The sequence below is a fragment of the Aquarana catesbeiana genome, linkage group LG03, assembly GCF_042186555.1.
Source record: "Aquarana catesbeiana isolate 2022-GZ linkage group LG03, ASM4218655v1, whole genome shotgun sequence".
Lineage (NCBI taxonomy): Eukaryota > Metazoa > Chordata > Amphibia > Anura > Ranidae > Aquarana > Aquarana catesbeiana.
This window is the reverse complement of record NC_133326.1, coordinates 68395287-68419514: the sequence shown is the minus strand read 5'-3', so window position 1 is coordinate 68419514 and position 24228 is coordinate 68395287. Positions and strand designations below refer to the sequence as shown.

Sequence of the window (24228 nt, the reverse complement as noted above, 5' to 3'; positions counted from 1 at the left end):
GAGGGGACAGCAAATTTACACTGTTATACAAGCTGTACACTCACTACTTTACATTGTAGCAAAGTGTCATTTCTTCAGTGTTGTCACATGAAAAGTTATAATAAAATATTTACAAAAATGTGAGGGGTGTACTCACTTGTGTGAGATACTATATAAGTCAAATATAGCTGGTCTCCAGGATCACTGTAAATAACAGAAGTCTATGTGTGAACACAATGGACTTCCATAAATATTCCAGAAGGTGAGCCGATGCTGCAGGGATAGTCTGTGAATGTCTTGTAAAACATGAGGTGATACACTGACCAGAAGGCACCGCTGGTTCCAGTTGTATAAATAAGTCTGCTGCAAAATAAAGGTAAAGAGAAAAGTAATTGCATTAAGAAAGTATAGGGAAGTATTAGAGAAAGGTAGAAAACAAGGAAAGTAGGCAGAGAGGAAGAAGGACATCAAGAACACCCAAGTCAGGGCTGTAGGGTTCTGGTTGTCAAACTTTTTCAGATATGGCTGAATGTTCAAGTTCCAGTATTTCCTAGACTGGTCAGTTGTATATCCCTCTTACTTCCTTTGCAGTATTCAAGTACACTGTTGTTCATTCTCAAAGTACATTTCTTTTTCTTGCTGTGTATTCCAAAATAGGTGGATCATTACACTAGCGCTGTTAGCTGTTGCTCTTCTACTCCATAAAGCCAATGTACATCTCGAGAAGAGCCCACAAAAAGAAGACCTATAGATTAAGTCATTGTGCTTCCTTCCTCTAGTTCCTGACACCCATCACTAGAAAAGGTGCACTATCTCCAAGGGAAAATGTTTATGCTATGGACAGCTGTCAGATACTGAATTAAACTTCAGGTACCCCTCAGGTCCACCATCTTGCACTCTGACATTATTAAGAACAAGCTTTCCTTTAGGGCTCATTCACACATGCTTTCTGAAGAACAGTCTGTTTGGATCTCTCTTCAGAGAGCATTTGACAAGATGTGAGAGAGTGTTTTATCGCCTCATCACTGCCTGCTTTAAAGCAGAACTCCGGGGAGAAAAAAATTACCATGCAGTGGGGCTGTGCCTGCACTACCTGGGTTAACTGCTTGTCTTTTCTAGAGGTGAGCACAACGTTTATACTCACTTGTTCCAACGATCCTCCAGAAAAGCGTGCTCCCCCCACATCCAGTGGTGGACTATTCCTGCTGTCCTCCCATCTAGATCGGTTCTATGGCCGTGATGACGTCAGGAACAGTCCGCCGCACTAGACCATAGGGGGATTGGCAGGATCAGTAGGGACCGGTCTTGCACTAGGCAGATCGGCAGCTTAGGTAAGTATATCTCTGCTCTCCTGACCCCTAGACAAAAACGAGCAGTTAACCCATGTGGTGCGGGTACAGCCCCACAGCATAGGGAAGAAAAATTCCCCAGAGTTCTGCTTTAACCTTTAGATCACCTTACTACTGTGCCACAATGGCATGCATTGCATGCAGTCGTAGGGTGTTTGCAGAGCAGCCCCTCAATCGCTTCTGTGAACGATCCCTTACTGGTTCTTGCAGCTGCACTCTTGATCAACAGGGGGGGCTGGCTGCAGGAACCAGGAAAGAACAGCTAGCCCCATGCATGGGTGCATGCTTATTTATTATTGCTGACCTGTAGCCTCCTGGGATGCATGGTGTGGGTTTCCCAGGAGCTTGGGGCTACAACATTCAATTCTTGGCAAGAAATATTCATATCAGAGAATGTAGTGAAGGTCTGCTTTATTTGACCAATTTAAGCAAAAATGCTCAGTAAAGCTCCAGCATAATCTCCAATGGGCATAATTAATGGGGTAGTGAAAAGTATAATGTTGATGCATATTTGACAGTAACACATACTGCTCAATCAGATTTTGAAAGTCAAATTAATTTGATGTTGCTTTGTATAGCACTAGATTGCATGTTGTCAAATGTTTAGTTATATATATATATATACATATATATATATATATACATATATATATATATATATATATATATATATATATATATATATATATATATATATATATATATATATATATATATATATATATATATATATATATATATATATATGTATTAGTATGTTTTCACAAATTATCCTTTAATGCAGAACTCCAGGCAAGGATTAAAAAAACATATACAGTATAGGAACTTTTTTACCCTGCAAAAGTTTTATTTTTCTGTGCAGTTTTGTGTTCTAGCCATTCCTGCCACCTAGGCTCTGGTCACCAAAACCAGATCCTTGCCCTCCAATGCAGCAGTACAGCCTGTTGATTGGACAATGAAGGTCCTGCAGCACACTGTTGAGGTCATCTCTCTGATCAATCTGCTCATCTTCTGGCAGCTTTTTCCCTATCAGTACATATTCACTACAGCTAAGCAAAACTGCTGGCCATCTTTCTCCTAATATAAATACTACTGTGTGAGCAATAACAATCTCAAGTAAACTTTACATACGTATGCTAGTTGCCTTCCAATTAAATTTGATGATTTTGTAAATATATACATAACTGCATTAATTAGTGTTTTTTTCAATCTAGACTTTGGATTTAAATGCTTTGGTTGAAATTTAGGGCATATACAGTCATGGCCAAATATATTGGCACCCCTGCATTTCTGTCAGATAATGCACCACTTAACCCAAAAAATTGTTGCAATTACAAATGTTTGAGCATTCTCATGTTTATTTCTTTTGTTTGTATTAGTATGACACAAAAAAGTGAGAAACAAAAAGCCAAATCTGACATAATCCACGCAGGACTGGACTGGACAAAATTATTGGCACCCTCAATTTAATAGTTGGTTTCCAGGCCCTGGAAAAAAAAACTGAAATCAATCGCTTCCTGTAAACATCAATGAGTTTCTTACATCTCTTTACTGGAATTTTGGACCACTCCTCTTTAACCAACTGCTCCAGATCTCTCTGATTGGAAGGGTTCCTTCTCCCAACTGCTGTTTTGAAATCTCTCCACAGGTGCTCTATGAGATTTAGATCTGGACCCATTGCTGGCCAGTTCAGTACTCTCCAGCACTTTGTCTTAAACCATTTCTGGGTGCTTTTTGACGAGTGCTTTGGGTCATTGTTCTGCTGTAAGACTTATGACCTCTGACAGAGACCCAACTTTCTGACACCGGGCCCTACAATGCACCCCAGAATTCTTTGGTAGTCTTCAGATTTCATAATGCCATGTACGCGGTCAAGACATTCAGTGCCTGCAGCAGAAAAGCAACCCCAAAACATCAGTAAACCCTCTACCATGTTTTACTGTAGGGACTGTATTCTTTTCTTTGAAGGTCTCATTTTTTTTCTGAAAACACTAGACTGACAGCTCTACTCTCAAAAGGATTTTATCTTCCTCCCTTTTCATTCAGATGGAGACGTATAGTGCAAGCTGACACAGTTGTACCCTGTGACTAAAGGTCAGCTTGAATTTGTCTGGAAAATGGTCAAGGTTCTTTATCCACCATTCGAACAATCCTTTGTTGTAATCTTTGATCAATTTTTCTCTTTCGTCCATGTCCAGGGAGATTAACTACAGTGCCATGGGCTGTAAACTTTTTCACAATGGTGCGTCCAGTGGACACAGGAACATTAGGATCTCTGGAGATTGACTTTTTACCTTGAGATTGTCCATGTTTTTCCACATTTTTTTTATCTCAAATCCTCAAGACAATTCTTTGCTGCTCTTTCTCTTCTCCATTCTTTATTTGGCACACAGAGACACACAACAGAAAGGTTTAGTGAATTTTTCACCATTTTAACTGGTTGCCGGTGTGATTTCTATATTGTCAGCATGTGTTACAGGTGACTTTGATTACAAATTACAGGAGCATCACAGACTTGGAATGCAATTATTTCTTACAACTTTGAGAAGGTGCCAATAATTTTGTCCAGTCCATTTTGGAGTTTTGCCTGGAATGTGTCAGATTTAGCTTTTTGCTTTTCCACTTTTTTGTGTCATACCAATACAAACAAAAGAAATAAACATGAGAATGCCTAAACATTTGTAATTGCAACAATTTTCTGGGTGAAGTGGTGCATTATCTGACAGAAATGCAGGGGTGCCAATATTTTTGGCCATGACTGTATGTAAACCCCACGCTCCTTTTTTTGGTAGCATTTAAGTAGAACTCTAGGAATTATCTTTATTGCAATTGGTTCAGCTTGGCACAATTTAAATATCCATATCTTATATCTGGAGGACCACTGGGGATGCTGAAAACCATTATAGTAGCCTGCTTGATAGCTACAATTTTCCGGGTCCTGCTCAGGCAGCTTCCCCCTTTGAACACTAAACACGGAAGGGGCACTCACTTAGCATCACCTCCATTCAAAGAACACCTTGTATTTATTTAATGAATACAAAGAATGTTCTGATTGGACAATGTGGAGAGGAGGGGAAAATGGCATCACTTATCTACCTTAGTCCAATCAAAAGCGTTCTCTGAATTGTGGCAATGCTGAGTAAGCAACCCTCTGGGGATGATTTACTAAAACTGGTACACACAGAATCTGGTGCAGCTGTGCATAGTAACCAATCAGCGTCTAGGTTTTATTGTCACAACTTAATTGAACAAGCTCAAGTTAGAAGCTGATTGGCTACCATGCACAGTTGCACCAGATTCTGTGTGCACCAGTTTTAACGTGTACCCCACCTCTGTGTTCATTATACAAAGGGGAAGCTGCTTGAGCAGAACCCAGAAGATTGCAGCTATCACTGTATGTAATGCGGTCTACTATCATGGTTCTCAGTATCTCCAACAACCCTCCAGATATAAGATATGGATAATCATATTGTGCCAAGCTGGACAATAAAGATAACTTATAGTTGGGAGGCTGCTGACCGCACCACGTTATCTGGGTGGGTTTATGAAAACTAAAATAGAGTGGAGCTGTTGATTTGCCTTGTCAGACTTCATTTTCACTTTCCAATGAAAGATAGGGATATCTGATTGGTTTCTGTGAAATAAAGGGGTTGGGAGCCTGGTTCCCAGCCAGGTACTCACCAAAGAGCTAGGGGGGCAGTTGGACTACCTCGGTACAGTATAATAAGGTAATTTCACATATATAAGCAATCATGTAGAAAAATATACAAAATTTTATCAATACATAATACATGACAACAATGACAATAATAAATTTAAAAATAGGTTAAAAAATAGGTGACGATCCATGTATTTTCACCAAGATAATACTCCCCTGATGGGGAAAATTACAGTGGGATAGTTGGTGAGGGACAGTGTTTCTACTAGTTTTGAGGACTAGGCCGATTTATCAGGAAAATATTTCCAATTACTTAGTACATAATCAAAGGTTGCATTTAATCACATACAGCAAAAAACATTGTTTCAAGAAGTATATGAATTAAATAATATATGATTATTATATAGGGACAGAAACAGAACCGCTTACCCAAATCCTAGTGTGCACAAGGCACAGAGCGTCACCAGTAAGGGTCTCCCTCAGGAGATGACCCACCCCCCTACTTGCACGCATCCTGGCTTGGGAATTCCCAGTGGCCACAGGGCGCCTGCGCAGGCGCGCGCACGATATTCTCACGCATGTGCATTGCGGGACCCTTGACCCTATGACGTTGCTGAGTACAGCGTCGCAGGGTCAGTGGCCTACAAGTAGCAGGCAGTTGCCTGCTACTCTATAGGCTGGACTGAGTGCCCGGGAGAATTCTTGCCAGATCATCTTCCACTGTAATGCCCCATACACACGATCGGATTTTCCGACAGAAAATGTGTGATAGGACCTTGTTGTCGGAAATTCCGACCGTGTGTAGGCTCCATCACACATTTTCCATCGGAATTTCTGACACACAAAGTTTGAGAGCAGGATATAAAATTTTCCGACAACAAAATCCGTTGTCGGAAATTCCGATTGTGTGTACACAAATCCGACGCACAAAGTGTCACGCATGCTCAGAATAAATTAAGAGACGAAAGCTATTGGCTACTGCCCCCGTTTATAGTCCCGACGTACGTGTTTTATGTCACCGCGTTCAGAACGATCGGATTTTCCGATAACTTTGTGTGACCGTGTGTATGCAAGACAAGTTTGAGCCCACATCCGTCGGAAAAAATCCTAGGATTTTGTTTGTCGGAATGTCCGATCAATGTCCGACCGTGTGTACAGCGCATTAGTCTCTTTACCCTTATGATCGTATTACAGATTGTTGTGGCTATTACATAGCCTTACCTATTATCTTGGTTACTTTACTTTTCCTCATGGGGCATCATTTCAAAATAATTTCTGGATGATCGTTCAACTTTTACTCAACCTTACCTTGTTATCACCACTGTTCTCTGAGGCCATTCACAATTTCTGATTGGTTTCTGTGACAACAGCCATATTATTTGATTTGCTACAATTTCATGAACCAAGTCTTGATATGTAAAGTCTTGATATGTAAAAACTGCTTTAAGAATATAAGAGTTTAAAAACTCCCAACGTAATAGATTGCCGCATTGTAAAAGAATAAGAACAGATAACCTTTACTACTGAATCATATGCATGATTAACAGTATATCCTATTAACTGCACTCATCATGTTATTATAGCAGAGCCTAATTAAAAGAGCATTAGCAATCGTAGGTGCCATGATGGGTAATTAAAGTCGGTATCAGTGGACCATGCACTGTGTAGAAGCCATTTATATAGGCCATTTCCTAGACAAGGAAGATTAGCTCTCTGCTTCATTCTTGTACAATGAAAGGTAACTTTCCCGGTGAGGAACCTTTACCACAGTCTACTGCTCCCATCACTGTACTGTGTAAGAAAATATTTTTTGCTTAAATGTGAATTATGCCCTTCTCTCTGTTTGTAATGTATGATATTCAGGACACAAACAGCCCATTAACTTGCCTCAACTTGCAGTTTGTGACAGATGAAGGATACTATCAAAAATATAATATCAAATCGCATTAAAGTTCGAATTGAATGGCTAGAATAAAAATTGACCTATTTTATAATATGTTAATGGCGATTGGATAATAACTTAAAATATGCTATTATTACATCATAAAAGTAATTCAGGCATATAGAAGATGAAGACAAATATTGAACAACTGCAGAGTCTGCCTTTATTTTCTTTAGGCCAAACTAGAATCTCTGTTGAGCTGGTATTGATTTTGTTGAGTTTGTGTTGTATTTCTTCTGGTTGGGGAGACTTCCCTTCACTTCCTGCCTATTTAGGAGGTGTCAAAACTAGAAGTGAAATGGCAACAACAGAAAAACACACTCTAATTAAAAAGAGAAAAAAATTTGCTAGTGTAATTATTGATACTGTAAAACGGTTTGAGACCATCTGGATTCCCTGAGCGGACTATGGACCTGTGCAACTGTAGGAGACTTGACCATACCAGGTCCGTAAACGGGAAAAACAGATTCCTTGCCTTTCCTGGGGTTTGCCTTTCTCTCTCTCCTTATTTTCTACTCCTTCTTCCTTTTTCTTTTTTCTTTCTTTTCTGTTCTCCCTGAGACTTCGTATATGGGATTATCTCCCGTGAGATTAAACAACCGGAGTCCCTATTACTCTTTTGAAGTTTATGGTATTGCAGTGAGAAGTTTGCTATGTTTCTTGCTACTCTTTTATTTGGTCATATAGCAATGCTTTACATATGGCTGTGTTTATCACTCACTATTTTTATATACTTGTGCCAGGGTCCTGGCTGTTTTGATGCTTTATGTGTTTTTTTTTTTTACCTGATTATTAACCTTCTTACTATAATAATAATAAAAAGGATTGAAAGTAAAAAAAAAAAAAATAGTGAAAGTTGACTCTAACTTCCTGTTCAGGTGATGGGTGTTATACAGAACCTTAATACAAATTCTAGTTCTTCCCCATCTTGTGCCGTAATTAACAAAAATGTTTTGTCTGGACTTGAAGCGGTAATAAATTCAAAATCAAACATTGAATATACAGTATTGCAGCTTAGCAATCCTTAAAGCAGACCTTAACTACATCTGAGCACCACAAACCGAAAAACACTATTTAAAGTGGAGCTCCACCCAAAAGGGGAAGTTTCACTTGTTTGCACTCTCCCCCCTCTGCTGCTCCTTTGGCACTTCTTTGGGGGTGGGGGGTGGGAGCAGTTACCTGGTGGGTGTAGGTACCTGGTTTTGACAGGTACCTACTCCCACTTACGGCTCAGATCACTGCTGGATGTTCAGCCCCCTCCTTTCCCTGCAGCCGTCTGGAATATATCACAGGTCCCAGAAGACTACAGAACCATTCACAAGGCGCACAGCGGCTCACGCATGCGCAGTAGGAAACCGGCAGTAGGAAACTTCACCGTATTCGCTGAGCTCTGAGTTGCAGAATGCAGCTTTCCTTGCAAACTGAACTATTTATCTTTAGGAAATAAACCCCATTGTCCAGGCCAGTCTTTCTCAACCAGGGTTCTGAGAAAACACTAGGGTTCCTAGGGTGTGTGTCTGACTAAAGTAAGACAAAATTTTTCTTAGTTTTGGATGGAGTGGAGAAAGATTAGAACACCTGTCAGGTTATATTGCTAACTGTGTCTCCCTCTTTATTCACCCTATTTGTCCTGTTTACCTTAATCATCGAAAGTGAGAGTAAAAGAAAACTCCCCAAATTTTGGGTTGTCCCCAGAAAAGGAACAGAGGGGAAATCTTCCAATGGGAAGCTAGTTCTGGTGACAACTTTGACAGTTTTGGCTATAGGACAAGAAAGAGGAAAATCATCCCAATGGGACACAGATGGCAAAAAAAATAAACTGACAGAGGATATAACCCTCCATTACTCTATCCAAAGTTTGTTTTAAAAAAATTTTGACTTAAGTGTTACTTTAAGCCTAGTGCTGCTTGCTGTGCACAGTGCACAGTCTATTTTCTCTTAGTAAATCCACCCCATGTATGTTTTCATGTGTTTGTTTAAAGCAGGGTTGAAGAGTGAGGGCCACTTAAGTGACTTGGTAACCGGTCGTGGGCCACAATGAGCGGAGCAGGCGGATAACAGGTCAGTGTCCACTTTGCATATGCAGAGCGGACACAGGCACAGTCCACTCTACTCTATGGGCCCCCGATCCACCCAGAAGGAAGAGGATGGATCCCCTTCTGTTTTTTACTTAGTGGATCGGATTGGAGGTAGTACGGGTGTAAACGGACACAAGTGCCGCTCCATAGAGGTGAATGGAGGGTCCGATTTGGTCAGACCGATTGCGTGAAAGAGGCCTAAGGCTGCTGATGCGCTGTGGTTTACCCACATCACAGGTACAGCACAATGCACCTGTGGCTTTCCTGCGGGTTAGCTGCACTTTGCCATAGACACTTTCTGAAAGCGCACCAAACCCACAGGTAATAACAGAAGTCTATGGCTCAGTGCAGGTAACCTGCAGGCGCTCTGCGCTGCACCTGCGGATCAGTTTGAAAGCAGCCCGGTAACCACTGCAGAACAGAAATTCCTATATATAAACTGTGATTTTAGTGATAAACTTACCTTTAATAACAATCTTCCATTCAGGTCTTCAGTGCATTTGGTAACACTCCAACTGTGACAGGAGCTGGCACTATACAGGAAGCATCAGCTTATGCAGTTCTACTCCGCAGGCGTTTGTTTCCTCTACCACTGGCTTCATTCACAACACTGAAGCTCTGGGATGGCGGCTTGGCAACCCATGATCTGGGCTTGCCAACTCGCCATCTCAGAGCAGGAGGTCACGGGCCACATCAGAGTGCTCCACTGGCCACATGTGGCCCCCAGGCCACTGGTTGGGCGCTCCTGGTTTAAAGAAAACTGGAGCACACATCCCTTTTCTGTGGATCAATTATGATTCATAATGATGCAGTGGGATTGATTTAGTAAAGGAAAATAGGCTGTTCACTTAGCAAGGAAAGTTGCACTTTTAAAGGGAATTTTCCCCAGAGCTTAATCAATGAGGTGACGCTCTGCTGACTTACATCATCCAATCATGTGCAAGCAAAAAAAAGCAGTTTTTTTTATTTCTAATTTTTCTTGCACGTGATTGGGTATTCTTTGCAAAGTGAAATTCACTAAGTTCTGGATAAAATTCCCTTACAAAGTGCAACTTCTCTTGCAAAGTGCACACCCAATTTGCCTTTAGTAAATCAACCCCAGTATGTGTGTGTGTGTGTGTGCGAGTAAATATAGATCTCTTTTTCCTTGTCAATTTTTTTATTACCAAAAGATACTTTGACTCTGCAATTAGACATGTGCATGCCCAAAAATGTAGTTTAGTTTTGTTTCAGATGCATACGTTAGGTTGATAATTTTGTTTATTAATTTTTGTTGTGTTGGTCTGATTCATTTTCGGAATTCATTTTGTTTCTTCAGGATTCAATTCAAATATTCTTTATACCAGGTAGATTTGAATAGTTTTCTAATCCACCTGGTATAACTTCGGACAGATTCATATTCATTGTGAATAGCTATGGTTGTTGAGGAGTGGGCAGCCGCAGCTTCCTTAACAACCATGACAAATCTGCTGTCAGCGCCCCCCCCCCCACTTTCAGCAGAATATAAACAAATGAAGTGCCAGTTTAAAAAATATTTTTCACCCTTTGACGCTGGCGCTTTAAAGAGTTTAGGATGCCGGGAGGCGGGGCAGGGTTTATGATCATGTGACCGCCATGGCTCTCACATCGGTCACATGAACGGAAAGCTCCCAGTCGCAAGCACCGATCAGGAGGTTTCCATTAGCCACTGGTAACTGTGCCAGGAGCGCGCAGTGCACACGCTCTCGGCATAGCTGTTTGTTGCAGTATTGCACACAAATAAGGGACTGCGCGGCACCAAGGCTCACACATAGAGAGGCCGCATATTTGCATGCGGCCAGTACCAAGAGGTTAAAAAAACAGCATATGGATTGGTATAGGGGACATTGTTATGGATTGAGGGGGCCACACTAGGTTTTTTTTTAATTTTTTAACTAGTACTTCTTTTGTTTGCTTTCTGCTGACAGCGGGGAATCCCGCTGACAGCAGATTTGTCATGGTTGTTAAAAACGCGGCAGTCGCCCGCTCCTTAACAACCAGCTATATTCACAATGAATTTAAATGTTATCAAACATATTTGAAAATGTGAAGTGTTGCATTCATTCTTTTTTGTTATAACTTTTTTCGCATTTGTTGCCATTTGTTTCTATGTCTATTTGGAAATTTGGATGCATTCAGATCTCTGCAAATTACATTTTCGGCCTAGAAACGAATGGCAACAAACTAAATCGCACATGTCTATCTGCAATACTTTATTACACAATTTGTTTGCAATGATTCACTTTTTTCATTTAAATTCACAGAGGAATTCCAGAGATTGGAACAAGAAAGACTGGCCCTGGAAGCTGCAATTAGAGACAGCGAATTTCAAGATGGGAATAGTAAATTCCGCCGATTCTTCACTAAATCTTCCAAGTTAAATATCACATCTTCCTCTTCTAAAAAAGGTAATCTTCATTCCCCATTGCCTTCCGCTGTCTTACCCTTGCTGATTGGATAGTCAGCCCACCACTAGAAAATAAACACTGCGAAAAGTTTACGGTTGTGACTAGGTTTTTTTCCCTTAACAAATTTCTGCAAAGTTATTCCATTTTCTGTACAATTTGCAAAATGGGTTCGCCAAAAGAAGAATATATGACTTCATCTAAATTAAAATTAGGGCCCAAAGAAATAGCCGTGTAATTTATATACATTACAAGTATTTCTACTTATAACTATTTATGTTATGTTCAGCTGTCAAAAAAGCTCCCCCTAAATAATAGCGTGCTTTTGCGAAAGCAAAATTTGCATTTGACTGTGAGGGAGTTTACACTTATTGCATTGTAAGCAGTCTGGCTTCCTTCTTATGTATTCACAAGTGAAATGATTGCAGGAAAATATATAAATTAGCAAAGATGTGATATATTCTATAAGTCAAAAAATCTATTGAATATTGCTATTAAAAAGTGATTTTCTTTCTGCTAATGGCAGCAGTACTTTGTGATTCTCAACTCAGCATATTAGTGCTTTACTCAGATGGTAAACGTTGATCATCTGTTAATGTTGATAGGCTTAGTCATTAATGTGAATCCATAGAGTGAACTTATTTAAACCTCTTTTTTGTGTGCTTTTTGCAGTTCTAAAGTGAGCCTGTTGGCAGGCTGTAGTCATTCAGGTATTCATATATTCATAACAAGCAGTTATCAAATTTTAAAACAAGCCTGTGCTGACCTCTGTAGCTGCAGACACTGTGGATCAATGCATCCTCAAAATTCAGAGCAGGAGCACTAAAGTAATTCTTCCAGCAGCTCACCTAACTCTGGTTTACTTGTCAACAAAGCCACGTGATCATCATGACACCATGTGATCACCATGACACCATGTGATCACCATGACACCATGTGATCACCATATCTCACAACAAACACAGGTCCCACAGCACCTGGGTGCAACAGCCAAGAGCATTGTATGCTTCTAGTTTTAAAGGGTAAGTTCAGCTTTTCATGAAAAATAAAAAGGTGAACTAACTCCAGATATCCTGGCCACCCATAACCCATGGCCATAATGCCCCATGTTGCCATATTAGCGGTTCAAACACTGCACACCACAATACATAGCCCTGCATAGAGTGTCCATAATAATGCACAAAATGACAAGCATTCATTGGCCCTGCTGACCAATGAGAAGTGCATCTGAGGCTTCTTCCAGTATGGTATCCTAGAAGAACCAAGCACTTCTCATTGGTCGCACTCTGGGGCTGTGTATAGAGGCCTACAGACCGCATGGGACATTATGGCTGCTGTGTGCAGCATGGTCTGGAGGTGTGGTCAGGATATTTGGAGTTCCTTTTTTTTACGAAAAGATGAACTTTTCTGTTAAAGGGGAACTTTTTGTACATATCAGAACCACATTGTGAAATTAGAGACTACTATCAATGGAATTCCGGCAAAAGCAAAATCAGTCATTTTGCTGTGAAAAAAAGTTTGGTGCATTTGGTCACTATAGAACCCTATAATTTATATTCCTCTATTCCTTGGAGCTCTGATACAGTTGCACACATTTAGAAGATGTTAAGTCAGAGAGTTGACAGGGTAGACCTCTGATGTCTTCTCACCCATGATTCTTAGGCCAAAAAGTCAGACTCATAAAAAAAGCAAAGTAGATCAATCTTTCACAGATAAATGAGCACAGTTATAATAATGCATTCCTGAATATTCAGATTTATACATTAGTCCAACTGCGATTGCTTGTCTTTAAAGCGGTGTTAAGCCCAAAAACCTTTATTTCAAAAGGGAAAAAAACTGTTACTGTTTTAATGGATTAAAAAGTGTTAGCTGGAGTTCAGATTTAATTTATTAGTCAAGTCTATCTATATTTCCTAGTGCACCAAACACTACCCCTTCCCCAGACTGAAAACGTTACTGCCCAAAGTGTCTGTGATGCTCTGTATGTTACTGGCCCGATCTCCAGGTGAAAATAAAGGTTTTTATTTTTTATTTTTGGGTTTATAGATTTAATCACTTACTGACAGCCCCATATCAGATTTACTGCTACAGGGCAGCTCTCCAGTGCAGAAACATGCATACATATACAGGTCACTCTGCACGTCTGCTTACAGACCCAGCGGGAAACTTCTGCTGCGATTATTCACAGCAAAAGCCGATCTGCGGGTGACAGGCACTGAATGTCTGCCAGCACCCGGCGATCATCGGGCAGAGACTCAGAACGGAGATCTGCCTATGTAGACAAGGCAGATCTCCATTCTGACAGAGGGGGGAAGGATGGATTTTGTGTGCCTGCAAAGCAGGGAATAATTCCATCTCTTTCCCTATTAAAAGCAGCACATACAATACACAAAAACATTGGCTAGGCACCCAGTTAACCCTTTGATTGACCTAGATGTTTAACAGTTGGAACTGTATTGGACAGGTGATGAGCAGTGCCTGGTTTTCTCCACACATACCGCTTAGAATTAAGGCCAAAAAGTTCTAGCTTGGTCTCATCAGACCAAAGAATCTTATTTCACACCATCTTGGAGTCCTTCAGGTGTTTTTTAGCAAACTCCATGCAGGCTTTCATGTGTCTTGCACTGAGGAGAGGCTTCCGTCAGGCCACTCTGCCATAAAGCCCTGATTGGTGGAGGGCTGCAGTGATGGTTGACTTTCTACAACTTTCTCCCGACTGCATCTCTGGAGCTCAGCCACAGTGATCTTTGGGTTCTTCTTTACCTCTCTCACCAAGGCTCTTCTCCCCCGATTGCTAAGTTTGGCCAGATGGCCAGCTCTAGGAAGGGTTCTGGTAGTCCCAAACGTCTTCCATTTAAGGATTATGGAGGCCACTGTGCTCTTAGGAACCCTAAGTGCAGCAGAAATTTTTTTGTAACCTTGGCCAGATCTGTGCCTTGCCACAATTCTGTCTCTGAGCTCTTCAGGCAGTTCCTTTGACCTCATGATTCTCATTTGCTCTGACATGCACTGTGAGCTGTAAGGTCTTATATAGACAGGTGTGTGGCTTTCCTAATCAAGTCCAATCAGTATAATCAAACACAGCAGGACTCAAATGAAGGTGTAGAACCATCTCAAGGATGATCAGAAAAAATGGACGGCACCTGAATTAAATATATGAGTGTCACAGCAAAGGGTCTGAATACTTAGGACCATGTCATGTGATATTTCAGTTTTTCTTTTTTAATAAATCTGCAAAAATGTCAACAATTCTGTGTTTTTCTGTCAATATGGGGTGCTGTGTGTACATTAATGAGGAAAAAAATGAACTTAAATGATTTTAGCAAATGGCTGCAATATAACAAAGCGTGAAAAATTTAAGGAGGTCTGAATACTTTCCGTCCCCACTGTATATACAATAGTTTGTAGATGCTATAACTTTTGCTCAAACCAATCAACATATGCTTATTGGGATTTGTTTTAACAAAAAATATGTAGCAGAATACATATTGGCCTAAGTTTATAAAGAAATTTGATTTAAATAATTTTTTTGTTGGATATGGTTTATAGTGGAAAGTAAATATATATATATATATATTTTAAATTGTCAGCATTTGTTTATTTATAGCGCACAAAATAAAAACCGCAGTGTGATCAAATACCACCAAAAGAAAGCTCTATTTATGAGAAAAAATTACATCAATTTAATTTATGTACAATGTTGCATGACCACGTAATTGTCAGTTAAAGTATTGCCCTATCGCAAAAAATGGCCTGGTCATGAAGGGGTGTAAATCGTCCAGAGATCAAGTGGTTAATCTGTCCAGTGCTATCAACAACATGGACAGTGCACAAAAACAGATTGTTACCACTCATTTTATTTAGTCTGGTATTTGAATGAAATCAATTATTATATATATATATATATATATATATATATATATATATATATATATATATATATATATATTTATTTATTTATTATTATTATATATATATTATTATATTTTTCTGTGTGGTCTAACTTTTTTGTACACATGAGCATGCAACACATATTTGAATAAGAATGATATCTTAATCAAACATCATGCAACATAATTGCTTCATTTCTCATTTATTAGGCTGCATTCACACTGGCTTGCATGGTAGAATGCAAAGCTTTACCATACAGGCTAGTGGAGTGCCAGCTGCGGCAGGAAACTGTGGGATGCGTGTAGGCAGGTGCAGTCTATATTCTCCACTGCAGGTTGCGTTCACTAACAGCAGCAATGCAGTTGGGGGAGGAAGTTGAGGGGGAACTTAGCGCCTCTATGATTTCCTCAGTCACAAGGGGGCCACTATCCAATTGGATGTGGGCACCCCATGTGACTTTGGCGGTCATTTTGGGTCAGGCAGAGTCTATTTAAGACTCCAGCTTGGCCCGCTTTTGGCGAGTGGCTAGCATAGGGATAGGATCTCCGTCAGACAGGTAGAGTGCTTAGAGACAGGGAAAAGTTCCAGAGGAGTAGGGACACTGCAGGGACTACGTCTACCTATTTCAGAAAGCCTCATCTTTTGGGTGTAGACTGGCCAGGCTGCATTCTGCTCCTCATGGCAGACATCCATTCTTCAAACCCCTGTCCCACTGTGTGTCACTGCTCAGCAGCATGGTGCATTTCACTCCTGTGCGATGATATGTGCCGCCATCCAGTGTGGTGCAGAAAAATGCAGACATGCTATATTTTTCCACACTGCACCACACATCACACCAAAGTTGCGATGTGAGCAGGGCACATAGAAAACAATTGCTTTATATGTGCCCTTGGGGTGACCTGCATTTATCCAGTGCAAAAAAATGCATATTACCACACATAATAATGCAGGTCCCCACACAGTGTGAATGAGCCCCCTATCTTTGGTGAAGCCTTTTCTGTAAAAAGGGAAAAAAACAATGTTTATGCTATTATGAAATATTGTACTATTTACTATATAAATTAGGCAACGCGGACTGGCCTGTTGCATATGTATTGGGATGACAACCACTATATGTTTGTTACATGTTCCCATTTATATAGCAGAACTTAAACTGATCGTAAAGCCTTTTTTTAAGTTAAAATAAAAAACATGTTATATTTACCTGCTCTGTGCAATAGTTTTGAACAGAGCAGTCCACTACCTCCTCTTCTAGAGTCCCCTGTCACTGCTTCCATAGCAAGCTGTGTTCTATGCAGCTGCACTCCCGAGCTGGGCTGTGTGTATCCATAGACACACACAGAGCAGCTCAGTCACACCCCTTGCTCCCTCTTCACAGGATTTGACTGATAGGGGCAGGAGCCAAGTGCTCTCGCTGCTGCCTGAGTCTCCTCTGAGTCTAGTTAGAGGGGAGAGAAGACCTGCAGCTTGGCACGACATTGGATCAAGAGGGAATTCAGGTGAGTGTTTGAAGATGGGCACACCAAGTGATAAAACATGCAGGGAATGCATTAAGATAAAAAGGAAGTTTTAACTTTAAAACCAATACTTAAAAATTGCTTCTTACCTTTTTTAAATTCTCCTTTCTGGAAACTCCAGCATTGTAAAATCCTACTAGTTCTCCTTGTTTATGAGGGGACTGAGTAATTGTGTTTCCATCACTAATCCTGACTGTACTGTGGTGCCAGGGATCCCATTATCAATTACAAACTATATCTGAACACATTGGGGTTGATTTACCAAAACTGGAGAGTGCAAAATCTGGTGCAACTCTGCATAGAAACTAGGGATGCATCAATACTATTTTTTCATGAGTAAGAGTACCGATACTTTTTTTTTAGTACTCGCCCATACCATCTACCGCAACTGTTTTGTTTTAATTTCCACTTTCAGCAACAGTACAAAGCATTGAAAAGTTATTTACAAATTAAATAAATTGATTTTTTTTTATTTAGCGCTTTTTCAATGTGAAATGTGTAAATATATATTAATATATATGTGTAAAAATATTCACCAGCAAAGCAAACAAAAAAAAACGTTTTAATTGTTTATTGTTTATAAAATAGACGTAAATAAAAAAAAAAGCAGGAAAATAATAATTAAATGGAGAAGAATAGGGAGTTAATAAGGCTGATTAGAGTAAATTAAGGGTTAATAAGGGGTTAAACAGAGGAACATTTGTTCATCCCATTGATCTGCAGATGAAGAAACAGAAAGATACAAAAGGAAACAATGTTTCTGTTTATTTTAGTGTTTCAAGGCTGAGCAATGTTGTTAATAAACAGTGCTGGCTGTTTTGCCAGCTCCAATTACTGGACTTCTTTAACACTGGGGAGACCCACTGACAGCTCAAAGAACTGAGCCTGAAAGTATCGGTTTCAGGTATCAGTGCATTTGCACGAGTACCGATACTTGTGCAAATACTCGTTATCGGCACCGATACTAGTATCGGTGCAACCCTAATAGAAACCAATCAGCTTTTGCACTCTCCAGTTTTAGTAAATAAACCTCTGTATGTCCTAACACACAGTACTGACAGAGGAATCCCTCCTGCCAAGCAATTATGTGCTGCTGTCGGCGGGCGGGCAACTGAATCCAGCAGGCTGGTTGTACCCAAGCTGACCAATCCATCAACTTGGTACATTCAGCTCGCCCACACATGGCTCAAATGTTGACCAGTTCCTGCTGAACCGGCCGAAATTCGAAACGTCTATGGCCAGCCTTACAGTGTTCAGAAGTATTTTAAGCCATACACGAGGCCTTCTCTTGAGAAACACCTAAAAAAAAAGTAAAATATATATAAATAAAAAATGAAAAATTTAGGTATACTATGCGAAGGGGAACATATAACATATAGTGATATAGTGGAGCGCTCTCAAATTTGATTATTGCAAGAGTGGAAATACACTTTAAGAAAAACAAGCCCAGCAGAATGATTCTTCAGCAACGAGGATGTGCAGAATGTACAGTTTTCATGGCAACAAGCCATTTAATCACTTTATCAACTGCCCTGTTTCAGAATCAAGTCACGTACCTTGAAAACAATCACGTTTTGTATTTTATGTCATTTTATTCCTTACTAAACTGATTTTACTACCAGATGCATGCAATGAATGTGTGATTGCTGTTGTTGACAGGGTCATTGATTTAGATACACTGGCACACTTTGATTACAGAAGCGCTACAGTTTTCTTGTCAAAAACTATTTATCCTCTGAAAAATAGCAACAATCAGATCAATTCTGATACACATCAGTGAAATTTTACTGTCTGATGTTCAAGCAATGCCTTTCCAATCCAAACTCTTTGATAGCCCCTAATTGTTTCTCTCTTTTTGGAACGATTACATAATGCGGGAAGTATTGCAGTAATGCAAATCAAATTACACTAATTATAGCAAATAACTGAATTTGATATACATTATTTTATATGATTATGTTTATTCAATTCCTTGGGAAAATTGCCAAAATGCAACGATGCATTTCCTACTTACAAATGCTGCTTCACACAAGATACTGTAAGCCGGGTCACCTAAATAATAAAGCATTTTATTCGTATTCATAAGCTGATGATTCATATGGGAAACGTATTTGGAATTGTTACATAACCTATTAATGTTGGGATCTCTTTTACTTGCTGTGGAAGCTAATACACTGCAGATCTTAGAATTTCTCTAGCACAGGATGTATCACAAGTGGGCAGGGCCAGGACAAGGGGTGGGCAAGAGGAGCGACTGCCCTGGGCACTGTGGCATCATGTGAGGTATGAGGGCAACACAAGGAGATTGGTGGAGGAAGGAATTGTGTTGGGTGGGGGAATTTGGGGAGCAGCAGGGGGTAAGAATTGTTCTAGAAGGGGAAATTGGGGGAGGGTGGTTACGAAATGTGATTTAGGGAATTTGTGTTTTGAGGGGGAAGAGGATTTGTGCTAGAAGAGGTGATATGGTACAGGGGGTGTGTGCTAGGAGGGTATATGTTCTTGGTGGGGGGGATTTGCATGCTAGTAGGGATGATTGCAGGGTATCTGCGCTAAGAGGGGAACTTTGGGGAGGGGGATTTTCGCTAGGAGGGGGGTGGGGAGTATTGTGCTAGGAGGAGTGATTTATTTGGGGGCAGGGGAATTGTGCTGGGGGTGATTTGGGGTATTATGCTGGGGGAGATCAGAGGATTTGAGCTGGGGGGGGGATGAGGGAGGCAAAGATTTGTGCTTGGAAAGGCAATTTCAGCAGGGGGGCAGAGCAGATTTGTCCTGGGAGGAGGGGAAATTTATGCTTAGGGCGTAAGCATACCGATTAGTGCATTAGTGATTAGTGGGGGGAATTGCTAACACATAATGTTCACACATCTTGGGGGGTTGGGGGCGCAGTTAGCATGTTCGCCCTGGGCTCTAGGTGGCCTTGTCCCAGCTCATTCCCCCTGAGAAAGCCAAAGCCAGATTGGTTACTTTGTTTTGGGGTGGGTGTTGAGGAGCTCCCAGTATAAAAGTTAATTTAAGACACTTAAGAGTTTCAGTCCAAATTTCCATTTGACAGAGTATCAGGAGAAGCCAATTAGTTTTAGGGGAAATGCCGCTCCCCCTTATCAGCGCTGAATTGCTGTATCTGAATTGGACTAATGGTTTGCTTAGGATACCTGTGATTTAGGCAGCTCAGCTTAGTTCAATAGTCCAGTTCAGATGTACTACTTCAGCCCCAATGAAGGGGGAGGCATTTCTCCTGAAATGTGTTGTCTTCTCTTGGATCTCTTTTTCAAATTAAAATTTGGACTGAAACTCTTAAGTGTCATGAACTTTTATTCTGGGCGCTACTCAACACCCACCCCAAAGCTTTGATATCCACTGCAAGTCCTCTTTTGAGAACATCAGAGTGATAGAAAACCACAACAAGGTCTTTTTCTACACGGCACAGCCACTGTTTGCCAGCCCCTTTGGAGGAAGACCCACTCTGGGTCAAACCCAAAAGCACCAATATCTACGGTAATTTCTTTTAGTCCAGTGCTTGACAAAATCACCACTCAACCCTATCCAGTCTATGTGGTTAACATTTTTAAGCTGGCCTCAGCCTTGCACCACTCCACATGCCATGTCTTCTGACATGTTTTGCCCCACCCACCGGGGCTTAGTCTTCTATGACTTTTATTAACCACATAGACTGGATAGGGTTGAGAAGCAAATTTTTTCAAAAATGCTATATAGTACTGGATGGTGATCGTTTTTGCCAGCACCCCATTCTTGAGTACCAGCGGTGCTATATATATATTTCTTTTTTTGCTTAGAGTGGCATTACACGTATTAGCACGTCATTCTTAGTCCAGTACTACCACACACACACACATACAACAGCTTAACAGGCATAAATTAGGATAAAATCTTAGGAACAAAGAACACGGAGGAGAGATGGGTTTGCTTTAAGAGCATATTAAATAAGGGCATTAGCCAAACCATCCCATTGGGTAATAAATTTAAAAGAGCGAACAAAAGTCCTGGATGGCTTAGCTCCAATGTAAAAATGCATATAAAAGCAAAGGAGAAGGCCTTCAAAAAATACAAGGTTGAGGGATCATTATCAGCATTCAGACTTTATAAAGAATTTAACAAGAAATGTAAGGGTGCAATAAGGACGGCTAAGAACTTGAAAGACACAAAGCAGAGGAGAGCAAAAAAAATCCCAAGAAATTCTTTAAGTATGTAAACAGTAAAAAAGGGAGGACAGACTATAGTGGCACCAAAAAGAATGAGGAAGGACATCTTGTTACAAAGGATGGGGGATGGCGAAGGTATTGAATTAATTATTCTCCTCAGTCTTCACGAGGGAATTGGGGGCTTCAGTAACCAAAACTGCAGTGTTTATCCTGAGGATTTTCTCCCCCACTCGCTACCACTATCTAGAGAAAACACGGCCATGCGGGCCTGTTTACTTAAAAGGTTCCACTGCACTTACATGAAATAAGACATTTAACCGCAAGAAGTATGATCCACACAGCCGTGGCTTAGCCTGCAGGTTGGTACGTAGTGACGTCACACAAAACAGCACTACCTGATGCGTTTCCCTGTAAGAGGCATCAACTGGGATACTTCAATTAATACATAGTTACATAGTTACATAGTAGGTGAGGTTGAAAAAAGACACAAGTCCATCAAGTCCAACCTATGTGTGTGATTATGTGTCAGTATTACATTACATATCCCTGTATATTGCGGTCATTCAGGTGATTATCTAATAGTTTCTTGAAGCTATCAATGCTCCCCGCTGAGACCACCGCCTGTGGAAGGGAATTCCACATCCTTGCCGCTCTTACAGTAAAGAACCCTCTACGTAGTTTAAGGTTAAACCTCTTTTCTTCTAATTGTAATGAGTGGCCACCAGTCTTATTAAACTCTCTTCTGCGAAAAAGTTTTATCCCTATTGTGGGGTCACCAGTACAGTATTTGTAAATTGAAATCATATCCCCTCTCAAGCGTCTCTTCTCCAGAGAGAATAAGTTCAGTGCTCGCAACCTTTCCTCATAACTAAGATCCTCCAGACCCTTTATTAGCTTTGTTGCCCTTCTTTGTACTCGCTCCATTTCCAGTACGTCCCTCCTGAGGACTGGTGCCCAGAACTGGACAGCATACTCCAGGTGCGGGCGGACCAGAGTCTTGTAGAGCGGGAGAATTATCGTTTTATCTCTGCAGTTGATCCCCCTTTTAATGCATGCCAATATTCTGTTTGCTTTATTAGCAGCAGCTTGGCATTGCATGCCATTGCTGAGCCTATCATCCACTAGGACCCCCAGGTCCTTTTCCATCCTAGATTCCCCCAGAGGTTCTCCCCCCAGTGTATAGATTGCATTCATATTTTTGCCACCCAAATGCATTATTTTACATTTTTCTACATTGAACCTCATTTGCCATGTAGTCGCCCACCCCATTAATTTGTTCAGGTCTTTTTGCAAGATTTCCACATCCCGCGGAGAAGTTATTTCCCTGCTTAGCTTAGTATCGTCTGCAAATACAGAGATTGAACTGTTTATCCCATCCTCCAGGTCGTTTATGAACAAATTAAATAGGATTGGTCCCAGCACAGAACCCTGGGGAACCCCACTACCCACCCCTGACCATTCTGAGTACTCCCCATTTATCACCACCCTCTGAACACGCCCTTGTAGCCAGTTTTCAATCCATGTACTCACCCTATGGTCCATGCCAACGCACCTTATTTTGTACAGTAAACGTTTATGGGGAACTGTGTCAAATGCTTTTGCAAAATCCAGATACACCACGTCTACGGGCCTTCCTTTATCTAGATGGCAACTCACCTCCTCATAGAAGGTTAATAGATTGGTTTGGCAAGAACGATTCTTCATGAATCCATGCAGATTACTGCTAACGATATCATTCTTATTACTAAAATCTTGTATATAGTCCCTTATCATCCCCTCCAAGAGTTTACATACTATTGATGTTAGGCTAACTGGTCTGTAATTCCCAGGGATGTTTTTTGGGCCCTTTTTAAATATTGGTGCTACATTGGCTTTTCTCCAATCAGCTGGTACCATTCCAGTCAATAGACTGTAAAAATTAGGAACAACGGTCTGGCAATCACCTGACTGAGTTCCCTAAGTACCCTCGGATGCAAGCCATCTGGTCCCGGTGATTTATTAATGTTAAGTTTCTCAAGTCTAATTTTAATTCCGTCCTCTGTTAACCATGTAGGTGCTTCCTGTGTTGTGTCATGAGGATAAACACTGCAGTTTTGGTTACTGAAGCCCCCCGATTCACTCGTGAAGACTGAGGAGAAGAATAAATTCAATACCTTTGCCATCTCCCCATCCTTTGTAACCAGATGTCCTTCCTCATTCTTTATGGGGCCAATATGGACTGTCCTCCCTTTTTTACTGTTTACATACTTAAAGAATTTCTTGGGATTTTTTTTGCTCTCCTCCGCTATGTGTCTTTCATGTTCTATCTTAGCCATCCTAATTGCACCCTTACATTTCTTATTGCATTCTTTATAAATTCTGAATGCTGTGGATGATCCCTCAACCTTGTATTTTTTGAAGGCCTTCTCCTTTGCTTTTATATGCATTTTTACATTGGAGTTAAGCCATCCAGGATGTTTGTTCGCTCTTTTAAATTTATTACCCAATGGGATACATTGGCTAATGCCCTTATTTAATATGCTCTTAAAGCAAACCCATCTCTCCTCCGTATTCTTTGTTCCTAATATTTTATCCCAATTTATGCCTTTTAGCAAGGTTTGTAGTTTAGGGAAGTTGGCTCTTTTGAAATTCAGTGTCTTTGTGTTCCCTTCATGTCTCCTATTTGTGTGATTTATACTGAAACTAATTGACCTGTGATCGCTGTTACCTAAATTGCCCCGTATTTCCACATCTGTTATCTGTAATGATCGAGTTCTTTTCTTAATGATTTCCTCCTATAGGAATAATATAGTTGACTACCCATTCAATTGATAGGCCACACACGGGAAAGTAGATTTTAATGGATAATTAAGATTTGATCTCAACTTACAATCATAAGTTGTCAACCTCATCACTGGTTCCACCATGTTTTTCAGAACCTGATTAATATGATCGTATTCATGAAAAAAACTATCACAGTGCTGCCAATGGAGGCAAAACAATCAATAATTTTCCACCCTTGCCAATCAACTCAGTTTGATTGAATCTGATTAAAACTAAACTAAGCCTCGTACACACGATCTGACTTTCCGATGGGAATTGTGTGATGACATGCTGTTGGAGGAAAGTCCGACAGTGTATATGCTCCATCAGACAATTGTTGTCCGATTTTCCGCTGACAAATGTTGGATAGCATGTTTTAAAATTTTTCTGTTATCGGATTTTCCAAGCGTGTGTACAAAAGTCCGTCGG

At 40.6% G+C, this 24228-nt stretch overlaps 1 protein-coding gene across 1 annotated transcript in view; it reads left to right on the top strand.

The window, feature by feature from the left end:
- SLC12A1 (solute carrier family 12 member 1) overlaps window positions 1–24228 on the top strand; it is a 199763-nt gene that overhangs the window by 149681 nt on the left and 25854 nt on the right. The window contains exon 20 of the mRNA XM_073618670.1: window positions 11289–11432. Coding sequence (XP_073474771.1) covers window positions 11289–11432 — 144 coding nt within the window. The remainder of the gene's footprint in view (window positions 1–11288; window positions 11433–24228) is intronic.